We start from the raw sequence: 27,066 nt of genomic DNA, 5'->3' as shown, positions 1-27,066 counted from the left end.
GGTGTTGTTTTCACATCCATTTCCATTTACAATTGCTGAAGATTACGAATTGACCAGACCATGGACCCAATTAATTGTAATAGGTCTTCGAGTAAATTGTTTCAATTATCACTTCTGCCATCGGTGTAAATTTCTTATAAGCATAAATTTAGCAGTTGAGAGACCCCCATATGCAAAATACTACGTCACCAAATGTGACAAACTATTATGGGCTTAAAACAACAAATGATGGTAGCATAATGTTTCAATCTGTTATTATTACCGTGCCAAAATTACATAGTCCGTGGACCGATCAGAACGCAAAATACTGACGAAAAATTTTGAATTTCGGGCAAAAGTTAGTAAGTGACAAACATCTTAATCATAAACGTAACAATAAGCGCTGCAATACTCATTCTGTTCGGTGAAATTAAGCTTGAACCGTTTGGAGCAGTGGTAGTCGCAGGTTCCGCAGCAGTGGTCGTCGCAGGTAATTCTGTAGTTGTATCATCATCACCATCATCATCATTGAAGGTATGCTATTTCAAAGAAATAATTTCAGCATTAGTTCTAGCATCTGCGTCGTTTGATATCGTTGTTGAATTGTACAAAGTCGTAAGCACAATTTATACCACTCTAAAATCAATCAATCACTTACTCGGTGTGCTGTAGATTTTTCTGGTTTTTTGACTCGATTTTGGTTTGCTGAGGTTTTCGTTGTTACTGTTTTCACTGTTGGATCCATTTCTGCGTCCAGCATTGGAGTATTTTGTGTTGATATGTCACTAGATACATCTGGTGGAGTCTCATCTGATGTTGATGTGTCTGACGTTGGTTGATCCGATGGTGATGTGTCTGTTGCTGATGGGCCTGAAGTCGAGGTGTCCGGTGCTGATGATGAGTCTGACATTGATGGATCTGTTGCTGACGGTGTTGCTGACGGCTCTGATGCCGATGGGTCAGCCGTTGATGCGTCTAATGCAGATGGGTCTGAGGTCATTTTTTCCTCATCTTTTGCGGCTTGGTCGTTCAAGGGTACGTCGATATTGAATTCGTCAATTTTTTCTTCAGTTTTTGAAAGCGTTCGTTCGCTAGAAAATGATTCGAAAGACCAACTTAGTGACATATTTTTGACCGAGACATTCTTCAAATCTATTTCTTACCATGAAGTAATGGCTCATTTTTGTGTAAATGTACAAAAATGTAGATGTATGGTGTCTTCTTCTACATTTTTTCTTACAATTGTACAAAATGAGCGATCACGGCTTCCAGTTAAAAAATGATTTAAAGAGTGTCTCGGCCAAAAATATGACAAACACAACACTTCAACAATTGTAAAAATCTTAAGTTATTTGAAGTTTTCAAAAAAAAAAATCTGTTGGTCGTTACTTACGTTGTAGTTATCGGATTTGCTAAGACTGCAAATGCAAAAATAACTAACACTCCACACAATTTTAAGACTGAACTCATTTCTGAAGTGATTTCTCTGACCGATATCACCGTAGCGGATTCAAGAATGAATTTATCGAATTCAATTTTAGCAAAGGTGTCTACAGCTGAGAAGTGAAGTCAGAGGCAACTAATCTTTCTAGATATTCATTGTAAGGACATCAAATCGGTTATATAAGTACTAGATCAAACGATGTAAAAATTTCGAAAAGTTGAAGTTTCATGTCTAAAGCACGTCTTTCGACGCCCTCAGCATGTAAAATCCATTACATAACTCGGGATAAAAGTGAAAAGTCTCGTTTTCATGTGTTTATTGACCTCGGTTTCGCCTGGGTTTATAAAATAATGTGAATAGCATGAATAGTGTCACACCCGTGCATGGTATCATCAAAATTCACACGAAAATTCTACTTTACATCTATTTATCCCTAGTCATGTAAAATACTAATATTCAAAACGATCTTCTCACTGATCTATGATTCATTTAAGAGCAGAAACACCGTCTGAAGTCTAGTTCATTTTTAATGCAAAATGAGTTGTCGGTCTCTATTCAGACTTATTTTTACTGTTGTCTTCAGTTATACCTGTGAAAACGCCATATCCCAACTATACTCATCAAAATTAGAATCAGCATAATACGAAATATTCCACACGAAAAAAAAAATCGCTTCAGCATTTTCAGCCACGTGACTCATAATATTAAATCGAGCACATTTGAGTCGCGTGAGGTTGTGACGACGTTCCATATGCATGTTATACGTTTTGCTTTCGCAAGAAGACACAGTGCTTCACACTTTTTTATGTGTATTGGGCTTGATTTTAAATATTGAGATTGAATGTGAATAAATATCTAATGCACGTGTTTAAGCAGCATTACTTCAATTATTATTACTTTTTATCGGCATGTCTATGGTTATTTTATCTACTGTATGTTGAGGACTGTTAGACTCATATTGAACAAAGATATGTTCGATGAAGTGTCTCTAGAAAATTCTGAAGTTGGTACCCACCTCTGTTTGTATGTTTGTTGCTAATTGTGTAAACTGTTTACACCATAAAGAATTACAATAAATTTAATTTTCTCATCCAAAATAAAAATGATATTTCCACTGTTGTTAGACGCATACGATGGCACGATATGATTTAAAATAGAACACACCGACTAACATGTGCTGAGCTTATTTAAAATTATTCCTTCCTAAATTTGTGTTACAAACCAACAAAAAAATCGTTTTGTTCACTTTTGTTTAATAAAAATAGCAACAGCTGTCGATATCCACGTTGATTATTGTAATCAGCACGCTTCAAGCGGTATACAAGAGTTCAAGAATTGTTTCCGTACCATTCAAAAATATTCATACCTTGATATCGAAATGGATGTATTTATCGCACTAGTGTGCTAAAGTGACTTTGTCGAAATAATAATGTGTTCAGTGTTCACCGATCTCGACAAATGTACTATCAGCCATTTGGATTTAAAGGAATTAAATTGTCTTATTGAATCAGGTTCATCTTATCTGACTAATAAATTATCTCCTCCACCTCCTCCTCTTCTATGTATTTGAGAATTAACAATTATTACATACATGCTCGTTTCGTAGAAATATTCGCAAAAATTTAAGAAAAAAATCACCAGATTTCACTGTTAGTCTACGACCTTTTTGTTTGCGATTTTTTTAAATTATTTTAAAAAGAACGAAGATGTCGTGTGCTCGTTTTTAGACACTGATTATACATTAGGGCGTATGGAATTTTTAGAATTTTAAGGGTCGCGATAGCCTGTGTGCGGAAAACGTAGATCATAGAAAACTAAGTCCAGGCATATGGTTGATGGATCCGAAGGTGCCCGGGAAGAAGTCCCACCGGACGACTTTAACTTTCAAATGGTCATAACTCGGAAAGTTAAGAGTATTTTTGAAAACAATGTTCTAGCAGGATGTAGAGCGTTAAAAACTCTACAAAACTGCCAAAGAAACCGATGGTCCAAAAGGTGTGTCTGTCGAGGTTTTCTAACATCGAAAGTTCGACATTTTGGTTTTTGACTTTTATTTCCTGAGAGACAAATTATTAACTTTAGCTTTTGGCATGAGGTTGTAGAGGAGGTCGAGTACTACCAGTACACTAGGCATTGTCCCGGTCGGCGATCCATCCGAAACCACTTTTTCAACATTTTTGAAAGGACTTTTTAAGTGTACCCACGTCGCCCACGAAGCCAGTGCAGACACTGTAACCGGTGTTGCTGAGTCGAGGTAACCTTGGCCAGTAAGTGCACATAATATTCCATAACAGTAGCTGAGCTCTTTTACAAAATATTTAAGAATTCGGTGTAGCACATTTTGTACTACAAAATCTGAGAAAGTGAAATTTGTGAGAAAAACAACAAATAATCGTTTTAATTAGTTATTTGACCCACGAACAGTAGTAAGAAGTCGATTTCGTTGCAAATACACATTTTTCGATATTTTTACAAAAGGTTGAACTTCGTGGTATACCGTGTCAATATAATGTGCTACATCGAGATCCCAAATATTTTGTAAAAGAGTTCAGCCTTCTTTCATCAAATGTGACTGCTGGAACAGTGCAACAATAGAACCAACCACTACAAGAACAGACACAAGATCAAATTTTAAGGGTCAAAAAGCCTATGGTATTACATAAAAAAAACATAAAAAAAATTATAATTCGCTAATGTAGCACGTCCCATATATTTATATATATACAACTGCGTATCTGGCACTAACAAGGCAACGTTGAATAAATGAGAGGAAACTAGTTGTTGAATGTCGCAACTCTGACTCTGCATACCGCCGCTATTTTAGAACTGTACTACTGTCCTTTATGCACGAAAAATCTTGTTCTAGTTTATCGTTTTTAATGAAGAGTGGACAGTTCCTTCCTAATTTTAACTATCGCAAAAAAAATCATTATCGAACAAAATATCAAAGATAAAATCGCGAATGACATAGTAGATAAGTTTAAGAAAAATTTCCAATTCAATATTCAAATAATATTTCAAATAGCTGAGGTCGAATCATTCATAGAGTGCGACTTTAAAAATCATTGACATTGAAAATACATTTGGTACAGCAGTTTTTACCAATTTAGACAATCAACCTTATTAAGTACTGTAACGCAGTCGAATGTATTTTTACAGATTGTTTACCATTTATCTTCCAATCTTTGTTTTCTACGTACGTATCACAAAAGATAAATATATGCACGGCAGAGTAGAATAAACCAGGTAGAAGCGGTTGATTTGACTAGAGACTTAAATTATCTAGTAGCTTCATATTTTGTGAATAAAATTAATTCAATTTATGCCAGTGTTCATTAGAGTTCATTTTCATACAGTGTATTAGGCCCCTTATTGGACGTTTCAAAAATGAACCGCTCCTGCATGTTCTATTTTATTCTGCCGTGACACATCTACTCTTGTCTATGCTTTCTTTGTCCTCTAATAATTTATATCACCACTTTAAACGCATCAAACTCTTAGTTGCAAACACTAACATTTGCATTACGTTCCTACTTTCCTATAGGCAACAAATTGACAAGTAAGTACATATTACATTCAATTTCATTTATTTAAAAAAAAACTTAAAAAAATGCACCGCGTAGCTCCAGTATGCGTTACAATTCTAAGGAGATACTAAGAATATTCTATCGTTATATTTTGGAAATGTGCCTAGAATTAAAAGTGGAAGCTAGGTAGGAAATGCGAAATATGCGAAAATCCCTCAGTTCATTTGTCCATCGATATCAACAATAATTCCCAAGCCTTCTGGCCTTTGTTGATATGCAACGTTTGATTGCCGAACTCTAAGGTTCAATGTATACTCTATTCCAGCTGTTATTAGTCATTAGTGAAACTGCAAAAATTTAAATCTACCTTATTCAATGCTATTCAACTGGACGTATAAAATGATGTATTTACAATGAGTGAAATCTAAGACTCATCTAATTATAGAATAATATGTTAACAGTCTCGACTGTCGACTCTAATTGGAAAGACAGTTTATAGTGTATACTATACTCAATGTTTACCAGACATTATAAGACATTATCCGTCTATGACCTGTGTAATCTAACATGTAGCACTGATTCGTAATGCTGTAAATGCATTTGCGGTCTTATTAGCGGTAGTCACAATTATTCGGCTGACAACTGTAAAGTAGTAGATTGGATTAAAATTAAACTTTTGTTTTGATCTTCTTTGTGATTATGATCTTACGTGGTTCCACTTGAGCCTTCATCAGTGTCTTCATCAGGTAACGTAACGTCATGTGCCGGAACAGGTGGATCATTGGGCGTTTCAAATGTCATTCGTTCGAAATTGAGATTGTCTGGGCTGAAACTAAGTTTTCAGAATAGTTAGTTTTTGCGTTTTTTTCGAATAAAAAATTAATATCGGAAGGTCAGCCCTCGCAATGGTTTCATTCGATGTTAGATCTAAGAATAAGTCCATTTGTTTTCTTTTTATTAAAAAAAATGTTCCATCGGATGCAGAAGTGGACCTATGGACCAGCACTCGGTGAATTTGGTACCATTCGTACCAAACGTTTAAAATTGGAAAAATCCGGTACTCCTTTATACGATCCTATACGAAAAACTGAAAAACCTACCTTTCTCTTGCTGTTGGTTCTGCTTCGATGGAGTTTATTGTTTCCTGTTGTGCGTCAAGAATCAGCTGCTACAGTGTTGTCGCTTCTGCTTAACGTTCGATTCCCAATTCCAAATTAGGCAAATGCTTCGTATACGCTTCCGACTCTTCGTGAGCATTCTTGAATTGGAACGATGTTGGAAATTGCGCACCATTCGATTTTCGGCGAAGCTCCGGTTCGATAATTTGGAAGCAATACACTCTTCCATCCAGATTGCTGACGCATTCGTTGAGCATCTGTGTCGTGCTGTCAGTGACTGCAAAATTGACAAAAAAATATATTTTTACGTTGTCGGTTGAAACAGACTTTAGTGAGAAAGATCAGTTGTGGATGTGATGAGGAAATAAACTGTTTTTGGATTTAAACCTATAATCGGTATTTATCCAGCCGCATAACACTTTGTTCACCCCTCTGGCTCTGGCATCACTTTATCGAGAATTAACTTTGAACTGGAGTCGATATTCGATAGCATATAATCGTTTGATTTGTAACATAAAGGGGTAAAGGTTTCATATCGCTGGCTTGTCGATAATATTGCAAAGATTTCGTAGATCGAAGAAGTAAAACTTAAGAAATGTAACTCGGATGGCGGTGATGTGCGAGATGGTTTCTAGTAAATTCTAAAATTTCTAAAAAAAAGATAAAAAATAAAATGGGTCTGGTGAAGACATCACAATAATCTTTGTGACCTTCTCAAGCAATGCGAAAACTAATCGAAAAAATCCTCAGAAAATTACAGAATAGTTACGTGGCCGAATGATAATAAATTTCTTTCGTTTATCAAACTCGAGTCCATTAATTCCATCTGTCCCTAGAGAAGGAGGCAGAGTGTTAAAAAATTGGACGTACCTAAGTTTACGTAAACACATTATATTGTGAAGAAAACCATATAAAACTAAATGCACTTCGAAAACGGTCGTGAATCGCCGTTGCGGTTTCGGATGATTAGTAAAGTCAAAAAGATAATTTTCTTTAAAAAAAATATCTCTCTGTTAATATGTACACAGTTGTTTTCAAAGTTTTTTTTTTTTTTTTGATTTCTCACATTGAAGTCATGTCTTATAAGAGCCCTTGTACAAGAATATAATTATAGAAATGGGGTCTGAAACGATCATTTTATGGCCGAGAGCTAACTAATTATCCATCATCACAATACAAAACAGCAAAATGTTACCAAATCGAACTGCCATTGAAATTGGACAAATAAAACTCTAACCGACACACAAACGTAACGTTGAATCCCTTTATCACAGTAAAATCGTACTTTACCTAAGAATTACCCACCTCATTTACCGGCTCATCACGTTTGTATTTCAGCACCCATTCACTTTAACACCACTTATCTTATTTATATATAGTGTAAGTATATCAGCGCCGATTCATTTCGATTTCTTCAGTTATAAAAGAACACCGAAGCGCACATATTATATTATAATATACTGATCTGAAACACACTATATACGTAACCGTAGATGTGCTGGGTTTATTCATAACGTGTGTATATATTCTCAGTGATAAAATTTTCCTTCGTATTGGCAAACTAGCTTGTGTATATATGAGTTTCGCGCTTATGTGTATTTCAAATATTATTTTGAATTCCATCGTTTCAGTCACTTTATTTTTTTAGTCAGTCAGTCTTGGTTGAAGAAAGTTAAAAGGTCGTTTTGATAGCAGCTTGTTACACCAAATAACAAATATATAAATTAATGTAATTGCCGTTTCTTTCTTGAGAAATTATATTTGTTTTATGGACGCATCACACCGAGTGTTCAATTGAGTGGATTTGATTTCTTTTCTTTAATTTTATTATTTTATTTTTTTGTTTTTGGTTCGGAGAGAATAAGTTTTATTTTTAATACCACTAAAAATCGTGATTACGTTGCCAAGATTGTATTTTTACCGAAAGGTTTCGTTCAAAATTTTTTTTTTTGAAACATCATTTTCAAAAATATAGAAGAAAAAAAAACGGAAGTGATAATAACCAACAAAAAGAAACATTCCTCTTGCACAGACTAGTTTTTACCGAGTGACTTTCCGATTTCATTTGTCTTGCAACATTCGAAACAACTATTTTTCGGTTGTAATCGGTGGAATTTTCCATCATTTGAAATCATAAAGAAGCTGAAATATATTTGTCTGGCATTCATTTTAATCAAAAGTCTGTATTTATTGGCATTTACATATAAAACGAAATATATATATATATATATATACAACCGAACACGCTACTTTGCGATAGCCAACGAGCAAATGACGTGTGTATAAAAAGCTTTTTAAAAATAAAAATTGTGCGAAACCAACAGGTGGATTTATATAGACGAAGTGAAGAAACAAAAAAAATAAAGTTAAACTTTGACAGAAAAATATAAAAGTCAATCTCCGTCGACGAGATTCCAAGTTGTATCGAGAAACGAAAAAGAAGAAAAAAGAGAACTTAAAAAGAAAACATTTCCCGTTTCGTGTGTGATCAAGTAAAACAATAAATCCATATCTATGTCCAAGTTTTATGTAAATTCGAATATGAAATACATTATTAAATAAAAAGTGAAATAAGTACATAGGAAATTAAAAGTAGAAAACAAGTTAAGAAATTTCAATTATTTTTGTGAATTACCAGACCAGTTTTTCATCAAATTTAATGTGTAAATCAATAGTGTACTATCAAAATCGTGTTGTGTTATTTTTTCGAAAACCTCGTTACACACATTACTGTTCCGTTTGGAATATTTTATTGGGAACTCTATACCAAAAGTGTACGATTTGAGGGGCAGCGTTATACAGAAAATTTTAAAGGATCGAGAAAAATTTAAACAAACAAAATTTAACTAAACAAAAAATTCTGATTAAAACAAAAAAAAAATTAAAGAAAAAATTAAAACCAAAAATTCGTGAGTCGCTCGACATCTAATTTGCCAATTAAAGGTAAACATCAAAGTGAAAAGAGTTAGTTTCGTTTGGACATTGGCCGTTTTCATTTGTCTCAAAGAGGAAATTTGACAACCAGCTCTACGGAACGTTTCATTTTTGAACGGTGTCTGGAAAGGAGATCACAAGCTACATCAAGTGCTTTCAAATTTTCTGGTCGGTCGCTATATTTCATTTGATTTCGATTTCAAATTAAATTATGGAACCGTTTTGGGAACCCAACGGACACGCTCCTCATTCAGTTAAATATGAGAGGTAAGCCAAAAAATGTTTTTTTTAAAAATAAACTTTGGTTAAATGGACATTGCCATGACTCATGGTAAAACATATATTTTCAATATATAATGTTTGGTTCGTGAATGGAGATAACGTAAATCATTTAGCGTGTTTCACTCGATGGTATTTACTGACTTTAAGTCTTTTGTTGTTGTACGAAAAGTGTGAAAAAAAATCAGTATGAATCGTTACCAACTACACTGACGCCATTATTGAACATTACTAATGTTTTTGAAATGCAGTGATTTCGTTCCGGTTATCTAATTGCCGGAAATCTAACAGCTGTAATCAAAGTTAAGTGTCGGCTTCTCTCACTAAATCTGAATAAGTCGGAAAGCTACGCTACAAAAACCTCAGGCTTTTTTAGACTTATCGAATTGTTTCCGTTTACCGATCCTTGAAAGTGATTCACACATCTATTTCGTATTTAAGAAAATGTCGTATATGGCCAATTCGCCAATCAAATAATTGAATTCACGCATCCACTAATTAAAGCTGTCTTGCTGGGACATTTTTTGTAGAGGGATGTGGAGAGGTTGTATTTTAAACCAAAGGCGAGGAATGCATCCCACACGCCTAAAAAAAAATTCCAGCAAGACAGTACGGTACTTTGCTGTCTTGTGAGCAGAAAATGCGAAAAACCGGTTTTCAGCAAGACAGTAATGACGCATTTCCTGGCCGCAAGACAACAAAATTTATGTTTGTCCACGAATACCATGGATTGCGTGTCTCATTGTTACTTCATGTGGAAACTGTAAGACTATACGTATACCGAACACACAGAACCTTTTCGGTTACCAGTTTTATTTTAGTGTGGTGACAATTTTTGTGAACCTTTCACACGCACAAATGCATGCATCAAACCACTTTTTTGTTTAAATTTTATTTTATGACAATATTTCCTTGAACAATGCTTAAATTCCTGTAATGCTAATTCATTGCGGTTTATATTCAACCATAACATAGAATTTAATAAGATGTTACGAAAAATGCATAGAAAAGTATATTTAAAGCGTCGAACTTTGTGTATGGACTGCATAAAAACAGAGAAATATAATCGATAAGCAGCCAGCATACCCATTTTTCCTTGGGCGAAATCATTGATTCGTACAATATTTATGATCTTTTTATACAATTTAAATTAAATGTATATGCGTGGCGTAGGTAATCAATTGCAATATTAGACTGCACTGACGTCCGATTGCACCAAAGTGTTCTACAACAGAGTTTCGACCAAAAACGTTTACAAACGATAAAGCGAAGCTATTCAAATCTACTGTGCAAGGAACGGTGGGTATAGAAGTACATCACATTTCAGTACAATCGTTAATCAGGTCAATTGAAATTTCACGTTTAATGCATGGTGCAATAGAGAATAGGAAAACTGGTAAACGCTTGTCGCTTTTGCACAGTAAAAAGTTTTTCATGTTTCATATATATACAAACACGTAATGTGTCACACGTTTTTCCACACGTTGCTTGATCAATTACGAAATTAGAATTCCATTTCAGCGAGCAGTTTAATAATAATAAAAAAAAATTAAATAAATTCGATCTGTCTTTTCATCTCTGTATGCGATCTGATGTTTTTCTGTGACGTGCTTCTTATTAAAGTGTGTTCGTTTATTTAAATAAAAATTAATTGAAATAATTTAGATGTGTTGCACACATAGGTTTTGATTAAATGAAGAGAAACATTAATTACAATGATGTAAAATGATCATTTTTATCGAGAACATTTTTATTGGATGCAATCGATATCGAATGTACGTACAACGATTTCTCTAATCATTTTTGATATAATATGAAAAAACAATGATTGTGTCTGCATCAGACCATGCAAGAGAAGGTTAAAAACCGTGGCAGCACAGTATAGTAGAACTATTGGATTGAATTATAGAACTTAAAAGATAATCTGCAGCCTTGTGTCATCCTTTTATGGCAAACTACAACCAGCACCGAATGTTTCATTTGCGCTGCAGCAATTTTTAATGCAACCTGTTACAGATCTTTGCTTCCCTATACAGTGTGACAACTATGCCTTCGTGAGTTACGAACTGAGGTTTCGCTAACTATGATGTTTTTTACAACAGAGTCTTCTCGGTTTATTACTATTTTCAGTTGCTCAAGGTTATTCAATTGATTATTCAAATCGGAAATATTTCCGGGATATTACAGTTGAGAGGGAAAAAAATTACTGAGTTTCGAAAGAATCGGAGAAATTCTCTGAAAAGTAGACGATAGGACGTGGAAAGGACCTGTTCCACTCATCCAACGTTCCAAATTCGTTTCACGAATTTTTATGCATCAACCTGTGTTTCCAATTTTTCAGTTATAGAAGGTCAAGATCAAACCTGTTTCTAGTTTTATTTGAGACATTTCACAGACATTATTTGAATAACAAGAATCGTAGACTTATAACAGCGTCGGTTCTTGGAAAATTTTCGGAATCTGAAATCAGCAGCACCAGACCACATATGTCGAAGTACAAAGACGAATCTTCGATACACGGAGAGTCTTGCTTGGATTGTAAAAAAAAAACAAATTTCAGAAATATATTCCAATTATTACCTTGTAGAGATTAAACAATTAGTTTACATAAAAAAGATTGTTTTGTCTATCGTTTTTTCCGTTCAAAGTAAATTAGGCACACAACACTTCAAATGAACAAATATCATCGTAGTCGTTCGTCAGTTTAAAATCCATGATAAGTTTAATGCTCCACTGAAATTATTTTCCTCTACATGTTCCGAATATGTTCAAATATTTGCTCACATCAATACAACAGAATGAACGACGTACACGTATATTATGTACAATCTACACAGACAGCATGAGCATATTAGAAACATTTCAATTCTGGCCTATAAGTTCAGATAACAAGTGTAATTTCAGCGTCGAAAAACACTTTAATAAAATCACAGTGATGCCTGGTGGTGAAAATGATTTTTTTTTAAAATGCTTTTACAAGAACGGCATTTATTGTGCTCTGCACTTTTGCTGTGGACATTGACTATAGATGCTTTCAGATGTGGGTAATCTGTAAAATTCAACACAGATTCGTCAACTCATTTTGATTTCGTTGATTTCGGTCAAATTCATTTCTTTAAATCGTCTAGTTACCGTCTATCTAGTCTACGGCTATTCGACATATAGTGGAAAATGAAGATCAATGTCATTTGTTAATAAACCGAATATTAGACTTGACAAACAACTTGTTCGAATTCCAATCCAATAAATGTCCAGTCCAGACAAGTTAAATTAACAAAACTTTGTTCGTTCTATACATACCTAAACAGGTATGAGTAGTTTTCTGATTTCGATTGTAACGAACGTATATATAGTTCTACGACATACGTGAAATTAACATCAATTAAGAAAAAGATCAAGTTTTCGCGACGATTTTTCGACGGCAATATAATAATCTATTGAACATGTTATTCACATAAAATTTAATAAAATTAAAATCAACATTTTGCAATAAAAGACTGTTGAATTTGTGGGAGTGTTGTAGAACGCGCTTTTATACATTATATATATGTGTAACCACATAACACCCGGTTGGTGACAATACGTTCATTATAAATACTCACACGTGATGTTTGTTGACTTGAAATAAAAATCTTGAAATTACTTGCCGATTCGATCATTGTTGTTGAGTGTTCATGTATTTAAATCGAAATACGCAAAAAGTCGTCAGCCAACCATATTTTATAAAAACGATAACCAAAAATATATATTGATTAGCAGCTAAAAGTCAGTACAAGCGGCTGATTTTCTCAGTTTATATGTGTATGTATGCGTTTTGTCGGTGTGTGGAAACGGCTGTATTCGAAATTAAGCGCTCCATCACACGACAAACAGTCACGACATAATTCTGGCGATAAAAAAAGAAGCAAAACGAGGCTTTTCATTTGAACATTCGATTCGATTACAAGAGATTATTCCTGTAAAATTCATTTGTAATCTAACGTTTAATGGATGTATAACATTCCATGAATCACAAATGAATGTCGGACTTTAAATTGGTTTGTTGTTTTTTTCAGCGACTCGTTTGGATTCGGTCATTACGATTCCAGACAGAGATTGTTAAACTATGTCGATATATCGTAAAAGAAAATTTACATGTAAAACTTGACCAAACCACTCTAAAGTCTTTATTCGGTTATGAAGCTGGAGAGATTTTGCATAAAAAGTAGGAATAATGGAAAATAACAAAGATAAGTGAACGTAGTCAACAATAATATTTTTCCGATTTTTTGTGTGTATTACAAAATTTGACCGAGAAATTTATTTTTAGTTTTTTTTTCTTTCTTTTTTAAAGAATGAAGAAAAAAATCAAAACAACATACACGTATTTTAACAGCAAGTTGAATCGTGCAAATGCTTACAGCACGTTTATAAATAAAAATTGCGATATATATATATACGAGAAAAAAAAATGATCGAAAATAAAATTCATGTAAAAATCCGAAAGAAAAGTCCGATTTAAAAAAGTAGAGAAAAAAAACTTTGGTAAAACTTCGCAGATAAGTCATGTTAGTGTATACTGGTGTAACCAGTATACTATACAAATAAAAATCCTGCATATAGTTTCTGTGTACGTATATGTTAAATAGGCTGATTTATATTTGTAAACATTTTTTTTTTACTTTTACGTAATTTATTTTTAAGTCACGTTTTCACCACGAAATCGAACTGTTATAACTATACCAGATCTTGATTTATAGGTTCGGCTATTTATTAATGTTGTCGAAAGAAAAGTAAATTTCAGCTAATTTTAAAATAGACACAGGAGTCTCTTTCATTAATAAAATACGGTAAAAACAACCAAAAAAAAACAAACAAACAGAAACCAAATGCATTCAAGGGATCAACTCCATTTTCACCTGAAAAGGAAGCACTTTACTTTTTTTTTGTCAACCAACTCTCTGAACAATGCTATTTTTCTCATCAAGGGCATCTTTTGCATTGTTTGCGCGACGATCGTTACACCGTATACGATTGCTTTCATAAAATCTGCATAACAACACACTGAATCCAATACATGAATGAGCGTCTCAAGATATATTATTGTTCAAATGTATTTACTGTCTGTGTTTCCTGGTAAGCACTCCTCAGTGTAAATGTAAAGAGTGAATAATGTTTACACTGCATTGTCTTCAACGTGTCGCTTACGATAATAGCTTGGAAAAGTTAAGATTATTCTGAAGAAATTAAATAAACAGAACTGATGAAAGGGAAAAAAATCTAAAAATCAATTTTTTTAATGGAACCGGAATTTTTTTTATTCTTTATAAGGGACAAAGTACGAATTTGGGACAATATTTCACGGCGTGAATGTAATTTTTTTTTTGACAGAGACGTTATGTTTTTCTCTTATGGCTAGTATTATGAACGCTTAAAATATTAAAGCTGAAATAGAATCTTGAAAGAATATAGAGAAAAATTGCAGTCAAAACGGTTTATTCCAACCATCTTTATCCTTTTCTAATTTATATTTAGATGAAACACCTCGTCTATAAGAATCATATGGACTATTTAATTCTATATTTTTTTGGCAACACAACTCTGGCGATAAAATAACACGTTCTTGTTTCAACTGAATTTAAATATACACGTTCAACAACATGCGCCAATTTTGTGTTTATATCAAAAACATACAACACTAACATCGACTCATATATTATAATTCGACTTTGGTGTAGTATATAACCGCCGTTATACATTTTTAAGCTGTTTTTTTACTCCTCTCTCTCTCTCTCCCCACATATTCATATACCTACTGGTAAGTTAATACTATACAATTATTCGGTTTCAATGTAAAAAAAAGTTTTACCTTTTGCGGATATTTTGAATTGCACGTGATGTTCATGTATCGTAAATGTTAAATTGATTGATATGAAGATATCACTAAAAGTGAATTAATACTATCAGGAGCGCAAGCTGATAAACAACATACACATTTGAAGTGGATACAATCAACTTTAATCGATTATTTCCATAGATTTTGATAAATCAGCCGTTTAGAATTTTCCACACCCATTCATATAACCGTAAAAATTACAATTACTGCAAGAATATAATACCAAAATGGTTGGCGTTTTGCGATGATTCTTTCGCCTTACCGGACCGACATGTTGACACACTTCGTTGACGGTTTCCTTTACACCAGTTACTCCCATTTTGTGCAGTTACCTTTATATCCCACATACGTAAAGCAATTCGAGTTTTTTTGGTTTTTAATTTAATTAAATGCAGTAGATGGAATAATTATCACATTATGCGATTATTCTGTCATTCAAGGATTTAGGTCTGATTGTCGAATTGACTAACGCTTTGGGGACAGAGTCACTTTCCGTCACCAATTTAATAAAGTTCCTATTTTCGATCTACTGTTAAGCTTGAAACGATAAACGACTATTCGTTATGCAGTTTTTTTCTCCGCCTCTATCGTTTATGCATAAACGAGCATAGGTATTTAAATGAATGGTAATGCTAAGGCTCTTAGATTGTCTTAGTTCAGAGTTCTGATTCATTTTTCATAGATATATAAGCGAGCATTGTTCACGCTAACGGAAAGACTCCAATACACATTGATAAATACGTAAATTTGTACATATCACCTCAAAATCATTTTATATAGAATGGTCTAATAACATGCACACTCATACCGAAACGTTCGAATGGCTCATCCAAAATGTTGTCAGAAGACAACGCATTGAAACGATTTCGATTGAAAAAAAAATCCGAAAGACCAGTTAAGAACGTAGCAGATCGCTGCTACGTTAGCCCCGCACCTATACTAGTGTGTACGGGAACCTAGTGCGAAACCTTCACCACTGTTGTAAAAATAAAGCAAACGTGTTATCGTAGAGATTGTGCATAAAGCCTGTACCAGGTGCACAAATTAAACTTTGTGATATAAAGCTAGAAATAGAGATGAGCGGGCCGACGTTTTTTCAATACCCGACCCGACCCGGCCCGATCCAATTTTTTGAACCCGAGCCCGACCCGACCCGAGACTTTTCTCTTCGCGGCCCGACCCAACCCGACCCGAAAAAATCATCGGCCCGACGTGACCCGACTTTTTTTTACTATAAGAAATTTAATGAAAAATCATTTTCTACGCATAAAAGCTTTGCAATAATCTTATACGCGAAGTAAAATAATAAAATAAGTTAGTGTTTCATGCTTTATAGGCTTTTATTGGCCTACTTTAAATTTGTATTTCTAAGTCGGGCCGGCCCGAATTTTTGTTTTCAAAGCCCGACCCGACCCGGCCCGAATGAATTTTCAAAACCCGGACCCGAACCCGATCGGGCCGGGTCGGGTCGGGTCGGGCCGATGTATTTCGGGCGGCCCGCTCATCTCTAGCTAGAAAGCCAAAAATGAGTCACTCTCCAATCAATTGTCCATTTATTGTCGCTTAATAATCGTTTTGTACGATGAAACTCTGTCACTTCTGCATTGGAACCATTTGTCTATCTAAAATATTTAACGAGATAAAGATGTAATCTAAAAATTTAAAGAGAATTCGATCCAAAATAAAATCATTTTTGTGCCCTCATTTACCTGCCAAACGAACAAGTATTTAGCAAATTGGCTTAAATTTACTTGATTTATATGCACGTCGCATCTGTGATAGAAAAAACGCTTTGTCTTTACTCTCCGCCTTGCAAATCCAAGTGTTAGAAACGGCACATTAAACCGAATAGGCCCCAGTAATTCGTACAGGACTAGAAAATCGCACGAGTCGTTTCATTTTATAAATACTCGCATTTACATTTAAGGAAAAGCATGATTTTCAATCATTTTATTTACTCAAAAACTTATCTTTTCTGAGAGAAACAAGTTAACGCATTACAATGAACGATAAGATTGAACTGAACTGAGCGTCCGGGAAGAGGAGACTTTGGGGGAAAGTGACCTTCTAATCATTATCAAGGCTCGTGACATTTTCTTCTTTTTTTTCAGTTATACGTGTACGATGTTTACGAATACGTGTTTATTATATGTGTTATGTATCATTCCATTACTATTTTCATTATTGGTATAATGTATCTTTTGCACAAGTGAGCATATAAAACTAACGAACATATTTCGCAGTCGTGCAAATACGTTCTTGAAATTGTAATCAGCAAAAATAAAAAAAATTTACTTACAGATAAAACTGCCATACTAATTGCTCTTTAAAAAGGTACACAAAAATGTATTAAATAAACACGTAATCTACGAACACATTTCATTTTTGCCAATTTTAGAAAAGACGAAATCAATGTGTGGTTGATTCACGAGCTGTTGCTAAGTGAGATATGGCAGTGACACGTGATTGAAACCTCTTTGTGTGTTTTTATTCAAAAATTTTGATGGTCACGTTTCCACAAATACATTACCTGAGATGTTAATCATTCGCTGAAAATTATATGTTAAAGAATGCGCTAGAGTTTCTTAAAATCTGAATACGAAAGAATTAATCGTTTCTGTTTCCTATTCTCTTTTTTTGCAACATCAAAATTCGTATGACGAAAGTAGATATGTAAAGGTGTTGGTAGTGTTTCCTAGTCTCTTACATTGAGGTATAAATATCTAAAGTTTATAAAGTTAAGTATGAGAGAAGTGTCTTACGAAGTCTGAATTCTGAATATTATGTTAGTAATCAAATCCAATCAAATGAAGAATGATATCCATTTTTTGTCTTTAAAATTAAGATTTTGTCACGGAAGTCTATTTTCCTATGGATCTAATGGTTTTTCTTTCTGTTCTCCTTTTTCAGTGACACTGCAATATCCGGTTTCGGTTATTGCAACGAAAATGGACTCAATTTTTCGACATCGGCTGCTTACAGCGAGGACGATGAGAACTTCGCTTCGGGTCGACGTGGAAAATCTTCAAGGGTAATTTGCTTTTTTAATTATTTTTTTTGTCGAATTTTCCATCTGCTAAACACAATCGTTAAAATTTTACCTGTTTTGTCTCGCTTACACCGGAATATTTTGGTCGACATCACCGTATAATTTGATTGGCTGAAATAGTAAATTTTCTGCTGCATGTAAAATTAATTCGTCGTCTTTTGTTTGCTTCAGATAAAATATTTTAATTTCTCACTTAATTTATAGGTTTTTTTTTTCTTCAAAAATGTGTGCTTGTCGTCTGCATGCTATACGTTTGTTAGACGAAATTAATGTTACTCTATTTGCATGTTCAAACAATGTAAACACGATAGTGTTTGTGAAGATCGGAAAGACATGTCTGGAACCGTAAACGTAGCTTATCTACTATTTACTTATTTAGAGTAGCAAATTTTCACTCATGCGATTGGTTTAAAATGATTTCAATTGAAACGTCTGAGTAGACCCCGGTCGGTACATTTTCGATCACGTTTAAAGACTGTATGCTTCGCAATGACTATCCGAGAACTTTTAATGTCCATATACACACCTGTATGATCTTGAATAGGCTGGGTGAAATGACCCGGATTAGTGTGACATTTTATCACAAAGACGCAGAGTAAATACGGATAAATACGACTTGAATACGGGCTTGTGAACGTCAAGATAAATGAATGAGTGAAGTTGCATGGCTTGTCGACATTCTCGGAAAATGTACGAAAATTCACGAGAATATTTTCACGAATACATGTACTGGAACAGAAGATATTGTATTCTAATAGATTCTAATAGACCTACACTTATGTCTACTTAGAGACACAGTCTATAATCTGAATTAACGATAATAGCAGGACAAGTGTAAGTGGACTAAATTCAACTGTTTTTACTTGTGTATTAAAATCAGTTTTAACCCCATTCTATTCCGGTATTTACTCCAATTCACCCATGTTTACTCGTAACGGCTACAGTGAAATAGTGAAAATTTGTTACTCATGAGATTTGACTTTGACTGCTTTTTCAAACTTAACGGTTTTTGCTCCGGGTTATCAGCTTTAGAGCTAAGATTCTTAGTATGATCAGTAAAAATAGTTTTTTTTTGGTTTCACAAGCCCAAGACCAATAAAATTAAAATTAGTTTGCAAAACAATCCTTGCCGGCGGGTGGGGTTTTGTAGTTGCCATTTAACATTGTACACTACAGTAATCAAATGTTTGTAAGCATAGAACGTTCAAATAACGTATTTCAACAACTGAAACGTTCCAAAGTGTTCCATCACGATGTGTTGTTCGAAGCACTTCAAAACGAAAATTCATTAACACGCCGGTGATGTTAACGCCACACCATGCGTTATACCATTCGACTCTTACGTACATAGAAGTTAGAAAACCTAATTTTGCATTGATGGGTTGAGATAACATTGACATCATCAATATTAATCAGTAATTATTCAGCTGGTGCGACCAAATTTTAATGATCTTATTGATTCAATTTACGCACAACTATGGTAAAAAATAAAATTGAGGCGCTAATAAGCATAATAATATGACAACTGGTTTTTCTTCTCGTTCTCCTACTTCTTTTGAAAATATGTTTTATAGCCGTTTTTCGCACCCATACTTCAATAAAACAGCGATTTTAATAGCTGGTCGCGTACCCAGTACCATCCAATTTTATTTTGTATTTAGCGATTTTTCAAAATCAATGTGTCTACAATACGACATTATGCTAGTTATTATATTATTACATGTACAATATTTGAATAAGAAAAATATGGCTGGCTGGAGCTGATAAATAATACAGAGGAAAAAAAAGTTTCATCTTTGAAACTTGATAATTTGTATAATGACAAAACTGCTCGAACGACATTTTAAACTACTTTAAAATGTGACAAAAGTGATATCACGTGGCAGAAACGCGATTGGAAAATTGAATTGCTTATCTAAGGCATATCAGCTCAACACCAATGTATAAATAATGATGGTGATAGGAAATGGTCTATTACATGCAATTGTATGTTGTTGTGATTTTGAATTTTCGATTTTGATTTTTTATTCGAAGAATATTCTCAACGACAAAATTAGAAGTAGATTCGAATTAGACCTTTAAGGTCACCTTTTATATTCTTTACATTACAAGCGGAGAATCTGTTACGAGGGATTCTTTTGAAAAACAGCCTACCGAAATCGGGCGTGTTTTCTAGTGGAACTTTTTATAGGTACCTAGAAAGGACTTCGACACTAGAAGCCAAAACCACTCTCAAAAAAATTCTTCGAAGCTTTTATGGCTGGTGAAAGGTGATCGAAAGCCGAAAATTTACACTTTTCTTACCAAAATTTCTCCAGGTACACGAGCCGTACAGGGTCGTGTGGGGTGTCATTAGAAAGGTAATCACATGTACTATTGAGCCGAATAGAGACTCATTGGGTTTAAAATTAATCCACACTGAAATATGTGCAGTTGAAGTTTTCAACAGAAAACTTGCACTTTTCTTACCAATATTTCTCTAGTTACACGAGGCGTACATGGTGGTGTGGGGTATCATTTGAAAGGTAATTTTATGTGCTTTTGGGCCGAATAGGGTCTTATGGGGTTTGGATGCATATGCGATGAAATATGGGCACTTAAACATTTCAACTTCTCATATTTCATCGTAGATGCTTTCAAACCCCCATAAGACCCTATTTGGCCCAAAAGCACATAAAATTACCTTTCAAATGATACCCCACACCACCATGTACAGGTCGTGTAACTGGAGAAATATTGGTAAGAAAAGTGCAAGTTTTCTGTTGAAAACTTCAACTGCACATATTTCAGTGTGGATTAATTTTAAAACCAATGAGTCTCTAGTCGGCTCAATAGTACATGTGATTACCTTTCTAATGACACCCCACACGACCCTGTACGACTCGTGTACCCGGAGAAATTTTGGTAAGAAAAGTGCAAGTTTTCGGTTTTTGATCACATTTCACCAGTCACAAAAGCTTCGAAGAATTTTTTTGAAAGTGGTTTTGGGTTCTAAGGTCGAAATCCTTTCTAGGCACATATAAAAAAGTCCACTGGAAAATGCGTCCGATTTCCGTAGGCTGTTTTTCAAAAGAATCCCTCTTACATCTTTCTTAACAGACAATCGACAAATAGAGTAAAATTTGTAGAGACTACGGTCAATGAAACCCGCATTTAATGACCGAAATATTTCGATCGATTTTAGATTGATACAATAATCTATTACTTCGGTTGTTTCAAAATACTCCTTGCTATATATATAGGACCAAACTAGTCACAGCTGTCCACTGCCCTCACGGCAGAGTAAAATAAACCAGGTAGTAGCAGTTCATTTTTGAAACGTCAAATAAGGGACCTACACTGAAAATGAGCTCGAATGAACACTAACATAAATTGAAATTTTTTATTCGCAAAACACAAAGGCTACTTCAGTCTCTAGTGAAATCAAGCGCTCCCGCCTGGTTTAGTTTACTCTGCCGTGCTGCCCTTCTTTTCTATTTTTACAAGCCAAAAAAACTTGAGATTGAAAAAGATTATTGAACTGGGACGTAGACCCACTTGTTTCTAAATTACGTGTTCTAAACTGTGTAAAAATGACCTATTTTGTGTCATGCAAACACGAATTATCGTCTCAAAGATTTAGGATGAAGTAATAAAAAGTAACAGAAACCGGAATCAAGATATCAGGGAAGATATAGTAACCAGTTAGATGATAATATGTGACGGTCTCACCGAGTTACATGCTTTTCGTCACTCAGTCATGAAATAGTTAGATTTTTCGTCAACGAATTGAACAGAGGCCAAGCCAAGATTTTAGAGACTTTCAAGGGTGGTAAATGGTCACGTCAGAATGGGATATTTTCGGTTATACCTCACGATCCGAGGCTTTGATTCCAAAACCTCGGATTGTGAGGTATAACCGAAAATGACCCATTCTGGCGTGACTATGAAATATCCACTCGAAAATTGACAAATGGCCAGAAATTGTTCCATATAAAGTAGCAGGGTAATTGCAGGGTAAAGCCTAATCTTTTTTTAAAACGGTTATGTCATCTATTACCGACAGCGATGACAAAAATAAGCAATGAGCTTTTTCTAATTCCTATTTATAGATTATGTAGAAGACGATGAATCAGACGTTACCATTTTACTTTTCCACAACAAAGCACCGAACAATATGAAAAAGAAATGGTTTCAAAATACAGAATATCAAGCGGTTAGATATGGTATCTTTCATAATTTTATTGTTCCGAAAAAACGTTCACCTTCAGGTTGTTTTAACGTGTTGCGCTATAAAAAAAACCGATCTAATTATAAACGTGTAACTGATATCGCTTCTATGGATATTTACTTAAAACAATCTCCGGCTAAATATTTATTTATTTGCTTAATTTCAGCAAGATCCATTATCTCACCGTATCATCGAGAAGAGGCGTCGAGATCGTATGAATTCATGTTTGGCCGATCTTTCGCGACTCATTCCGCCGCAGTACCAGCGAAAGGGTCGCGGTCGAATTGAAAAGACGGAAATTATTGAAATGTCGATAAGGTACATGAAACAGCTTCAAAATGCTGAGTACATGCACAAGGAGAACGTCTACAAAATGGGTTACGATGAGTGCTTGAAGCAAGCAGCGAATTTTCTGTATAACGGACACAGAGACATTTGTTACCAATTAATCGATCATCTTAAAGAGGTTATCAAAGGTACGTCGACACAACCGTTTTGCTGAACAGTTCAGTATTTTCAATTTTTTTTTTCATCTCCAGGCGACTGTTACAAGGTTCGAAGTAATAACATTGATTCGATAAGTGCTTCCAGTGGTTCACCACCGATTCATGGTTATCATCCAATAGCTCCGCTAAATCAACTCCATGATATGCTGAGTACTACTGATATGGAGCACAGCAACAGTAACGATCATAATGACATAAAAGATCTCAGTTTACGGGGTCAGCCACAACAGGCACCAGTCATTACATCTACAGCTCCGCTGGTTCATTTGGACACAACTAGCAATCACGATTTTGATTCTTCCAGAGCGTCGTCGGTTCATTTGGAGAATACGCCACATGATGGTGCCCGCACTGCACGCATGAGAAAATTATCGGAATCATCGCATCACGAAAATGAGCACAACAGTAATAGCTATAAGTTTAAGAATTACATTCAGCAACGGTTTTCCCAAGACCTCAATCACTTGGACGATCATGAGGTGTCGGTCATTAATGAATGTGGTAACAAAAGTCCCAGCGACGCGCCATGCAAAAAGAAAATGTGCCTTGATTTCATGGAAAGCAGCAGCTGTGACGAAAAACCATCCACAAATGGCATTACCGAATTCAAAAACGAGGTGCATTGTAATGCATATCCGATATTTTCCAAACCGTGCGGCTTGAATAGCAACCTACATTCGTCCACCGTACCAATATTTGCATTACATGCACAAGGTCGATATTATGTACCATTGAATGTTGACTACGAGTCGCTATTGCCATATTTAAGCGGAAGTGATTTGTTCGACAAACAAGCCGGACAAATGCCGCCATTGCATGCCATTAATATAAACGTAAATTTTGCGTATGCCCGATCGAAGCCAATTTCTAGTCAGTCAAGACATAAACTTGATAACATTAGCAATGGATGGTAGGTGGAACAGACAACGGGATAGGGGATGATTTAAATTTTATTGTTAAAATCTTTTTTCTTTTATCTAATTATTAAGTTCTATGCTGTTAACGTTCAGTTATAGTTTTTTGGGTTTTTTTTTGTAAATTGTGCTCAGATTCTAGCATTTCAATCTAAATATTATATTGCGGTGATGGTATATATAGTAGGGGTAGTTCAAAGAAAAAGAAAAATTTTACGTTTTCTAAATTACGAAATGGTTTCATTGTTTTCCATTCATTCAATTGTTTCGTTCGAAGCTCATGCAATTTTCCTAAACAGTTTGTTAGTGAAGTGTTACGGGGATCGAAAAAAAATTGACTAGACTGGAGTGACTGGATTGTATGTGGTATATATCAATATGAAATGTATCTCATTAACGACAGAAAAACAAATTATTCAAATAACGTCGAAGAAGAAAAAAAATAATTCAAATCATCAGCACTATTTACCTAACGCCAGACATACACACACGTCATTTTTTGGGACTTTGCTTAGTGGAATTGTCGTAAATGAATTTTGAAATAAAATTGAAGTCATTGCTATAATGACATTGCGACGTCAAACATGTATGTACACATTCTAAGCACTTGTTCTGAGGTTGTTAATAAGAGTATTCTAAAAGAACGTATCAAGAACTCTATGCTAAGAATGTGTTGAAGAACAGCACAGACCGTTAAGAAAAACCGATGAAATTTTGTTTGATATGCGATTTAATTTAGAAACAGAACGCACTACTTTGTTGTGATGGTCTATGATCTATCAACGCATTAACACGTAATGAATAGTTGGATATATCTGGAAATTACTGCAAGTCACAGTATATTTTTGGCCACTTTTATAGAGGACCCATTTCTTATCCTTATCGGAAATATTTTGAGCCGCACGACAGACCAGATAAAAAAAAACGAAATTCATTTTCTCATCAATTTTTGGTTGTTGATAAAAAATGGCACACCTGAATATTGTCGTTACAACCACATCGCAAAGGGGGTACAGCTTAAGGAACGATTTTTCAATAAAAAAATTGAAAGAGAATCAAAGCCACAAAGCAAAGATCACAATTCTTAGATAATTGTTTTTTAAAATGAAATGTTAGCTGTTAATGCTTAAGCTTATTCCGACCAATAATAATCGCTGATTTGCACAGTTCACTTTCGTGAATTCCGCGAATTTTGCCAACCACATATCAGTTCTCAGATAATGATAATTGATAACTCGATTCGATTGTTCTCGCTTAACCTTGATGCTTTAAACGGATTTCAAATTTCGTCCATTTGTTTTGTTTAATTTGTGTTTACGAATGAAATTCTCCAACTCACACGTATGATGTCATTTAAAACATCAATTTTGTACTGGTATGCATTTCCATTTTTCCATTTAATCTAAATTTTCAATCCAAGCAACTCAAAATTTGGGCAATCCATTTTTGAATCCGGAGTCGTGAAAAGTGTTTTGTTTGTGTGTTTGTATCATCGGCGGAAATAATCCTTTTTTTTGCCAAACCAATAAATTAAGTTAAAATTTTAAATTAATTTTTCATTTGCAACCAAATAAATAATTATAAAACCTGAATGTATACCGATATAATTAACTGCCATTTTTCTATGTTAATCCATCGCAATGAATAAAGTTTGAATGCAAAATTGATAATTTTTGTTCTACATTGAATGTAAGTAATTGTGAAATATATCGACAAAGAAAAATCTCAATAAAAAAATCATACTTTTTGCTAATCATCACAGTATAGCTTGTACTGCTTTGGCAAAGCATTATAATAATAAGGAGAAGACGAACACTTCCTTGATTAAAATCTGTGAATCCAAAGTTAGCCATTTACATATTTAGGAATTTAAAAAAAACGATTAAAAAGTTCTGTTTTCGTGTGCATTAAAAACGCATGAAAACGGCTCTTTTCAAATTGTTATTCCGATTAATGTAAAAGTATGGTAAGAGTGTTTTAAGAAGTGCTTAAGAAAAGTACGGTTTTCGATGCACGTAGCATGCATTAGTCATATAAATTGCTTCTGCACTGCACCGAAAACCGTTCATTTCATAAATGAAGCATTTTTTTCGGTACCCACAGCATGTAAAATATTGTACGTAACTCGAACGTATGTCTCGTGGTTATTGACCTTGGCTTTGCCTCGGATCAATAAAGTTCACGCGAAAATTCGACTATTCAACTTTTTTCCCGTGTTACTCAAATGACTGTTACACAACAAGCGATAAAAAGATTAAAAGTCGAGTTTTCGTGTGAATTTCGTTGATCCGAGGTGAAGCCGAGGTCAATAATCACGCGAAAACGTACCTTTTTTTATTCAAAGTTATTTTATTGATTTTATACATGCAAAGGGCGTCGAAAGAAGAGCATGAATTATGAAAAGTACGGTTGTAGACGATGTAGCATAAAAAATAATAATTTTTTGAGACTTTTTTTGATCATTTTTTCGTTTTGTTGTAATAATATTTCACATCTACATAAAAAATACAGTTATATAACCTCAGGAAGTAAAACCAATAAAATGTACTTTTCAAAAAGAAAATCGATTTTTGTTCTTTGTTGGCTGCATATTTTTAAAATTAAGATTTCATTAAAAAAAATTGTTGCTTTCCAAAAATAATAAAAACTTTAAAAAAAACTTTTAATTAAGGAAAGTCTGTGATAAGAAGATATAATGATTAAATAAATCTTTATTTTTAAAACTTAAAATTATTGTGTTTTAAAATTTAAATCGCAAAATAGTATCCGCAATGTAATTGGGTGCTCATAAAGTTCTAAACAATTAAATGTAGCTAAAAATGAGAGAGTCAGGACTTGTTTTCCGAAATTATTAAACATAAAAATTCAGACAGTTCCTAAAATTCTTTTTAAAAAGAAATCATTAATTATTGGACTTTTCGGCTTGTTTAAGATTTTTTTTTAAATTCTTTGTGGGCATCAGCTGAAAAACAGTTGAAGCAAGCTCATGCTGAAATTTCACTGCTTCTGACTGTATCAAAAATTGATCCGAATGAAATGTTATAGAAATTTGACCACGTATGATTCCAGCAATGCTGGGAGAACATAATGGAGTTTCCAATTTTGGGAGAACATTTTTATTTTTCGCCAATAAATTTGGGGTAATAAAATGTTTAGGACCAATTTATGCTTTGTATTGACTTTCCCACTTGCAAGAACGTCGAACATGAGTGCAAGTACCAGATTCTTTCA

At 34.2% G+C, this 27,066-nt stretch overlaps 2 protein-coding genes and 1 long non-coding RNA gene across 3 annotated transcripts; 1 reads left to right on the top strand and 2 right to left on the bottom strand.

Moving 5' to 3' along the window:
- Positions 1–237: 237 nt before the first annotated feature.
- Positions 238–1,558, bottom strand: LOC119069271 (putative protein TPRXL). Its single transcript, XM_037173329.1, has 3 exons — positions 1,373–1,558; positions 638–1,070; positions 238–518 (listed from the first exon to the last, which is right to left on the bottom strand). Exons 1-3 carry the CDS (start codon positions 1,447–1,449, stop codon positions 339–341), a joined length of 690 nt encoding a protein of 229 aa, XP_037029224.1. The 5' UTR covers positions 1,450–1,558; the 3' UTR covers positions 238–338.
- Positions 1,559–5,458: 3,900 nt separating this feature from the next.
- Positions 5,459–6,154, bottom strand: LOC119069305. Its single transcript, XR_005086304.1, has 3 exons — positions 6,051–6,154; positions 5,660–5,782; positions 5,459–5,592 (listed from the first exon to the last, which is right to left on the bottom strand). It is a non-coding gene; the product is annotated as an uncharacterized LOC119069305 (long non-coding RNA).
- Positions 6,155–7,702: 1,548 nt separating this feature from the next.
- Positions 7,703–25,967, top strand: LOC119069224 (transcription factor cwo). The gene is made up of 4 exons (XM_037173250.1): positions 7,703–9,269; positions 18,067–18,187; positions 22,582–22,891; positions 22,955–25,967. The coding sequence occupies exons 1-4, from the start codon at positions 9,214–9,216 to the stop codon at positions 23,833–23,835; spliced, it is 1,368 nt and encodes a 455-aa protein (XP_037029145.1). The 5' UTR covers positions 7,703–9,213; the 3' UTR covers positions 23,836–25,967.
- The last annotated feature ends 1,099 nt before the right edge of the window (positions 25,968–27,066 follow it).

Source organism: Bradysia coprophila (genome assembly GCF_014529535.1).
Source record: "Bradysia coprophila strain Holo2 chromosome X unlocalized genomic scaffold, BU_Bcop_v1 contig_26, whole genome shotgun sequence".
NCBI lineage: Eukaryota > Metazoa > Arthropoda > Insecta > Diptera > Sciaridae > Bradysia > Bradysia coprophila.
The sequence above is the reverse complement of the archived record's forward strand: the minus strand, read 5'-3'. Positions and strand labels throughout refer to the sequence as shown.

Coding starts and splice junctions, on each gene's coding strand:
- LOC119069271 (XM_037173329.1), bottom strand. CDS start 1,449: ATGAGTTCAGTCTTAAAATTGTGTGGAGTGTTAGTTATTTTTGCATTT. Junction 1,071..1,372: donor GCAAATCCGATAACTACAAC/GTAAGTAACGAC, acceptor ATCATTTTCTAG/CGAACGAACGCTTTCAAAAA. Junction 519..637: donor AAAAATCTACAGCACACCGA/GTAAGTGATTGA, acceptor TCTTTGAAATAG/CATACCTTCAATGATGATGA.
- LOC119069224 (XM_037173250.1), top strand. CDS start 9,214: ATGGAACCGTTTTGGGAACCCAACGGACACGCTCCTCATTCAGTTAAA. Junction 18,188..22,581: donor GACGTGGAAAATCTTCAAGG/GTAATTTGCTTT, acceptor GCTTAATTTCAG/CAAGATCCATTATCTCACCG. Junction 22,892..22,954: donor TCTTAAAGAGGTTATCAAAG/GTACGTCGACAC, acceptor TTTCATCTCCAG/GCGACTGTTACAAGGTTCGA.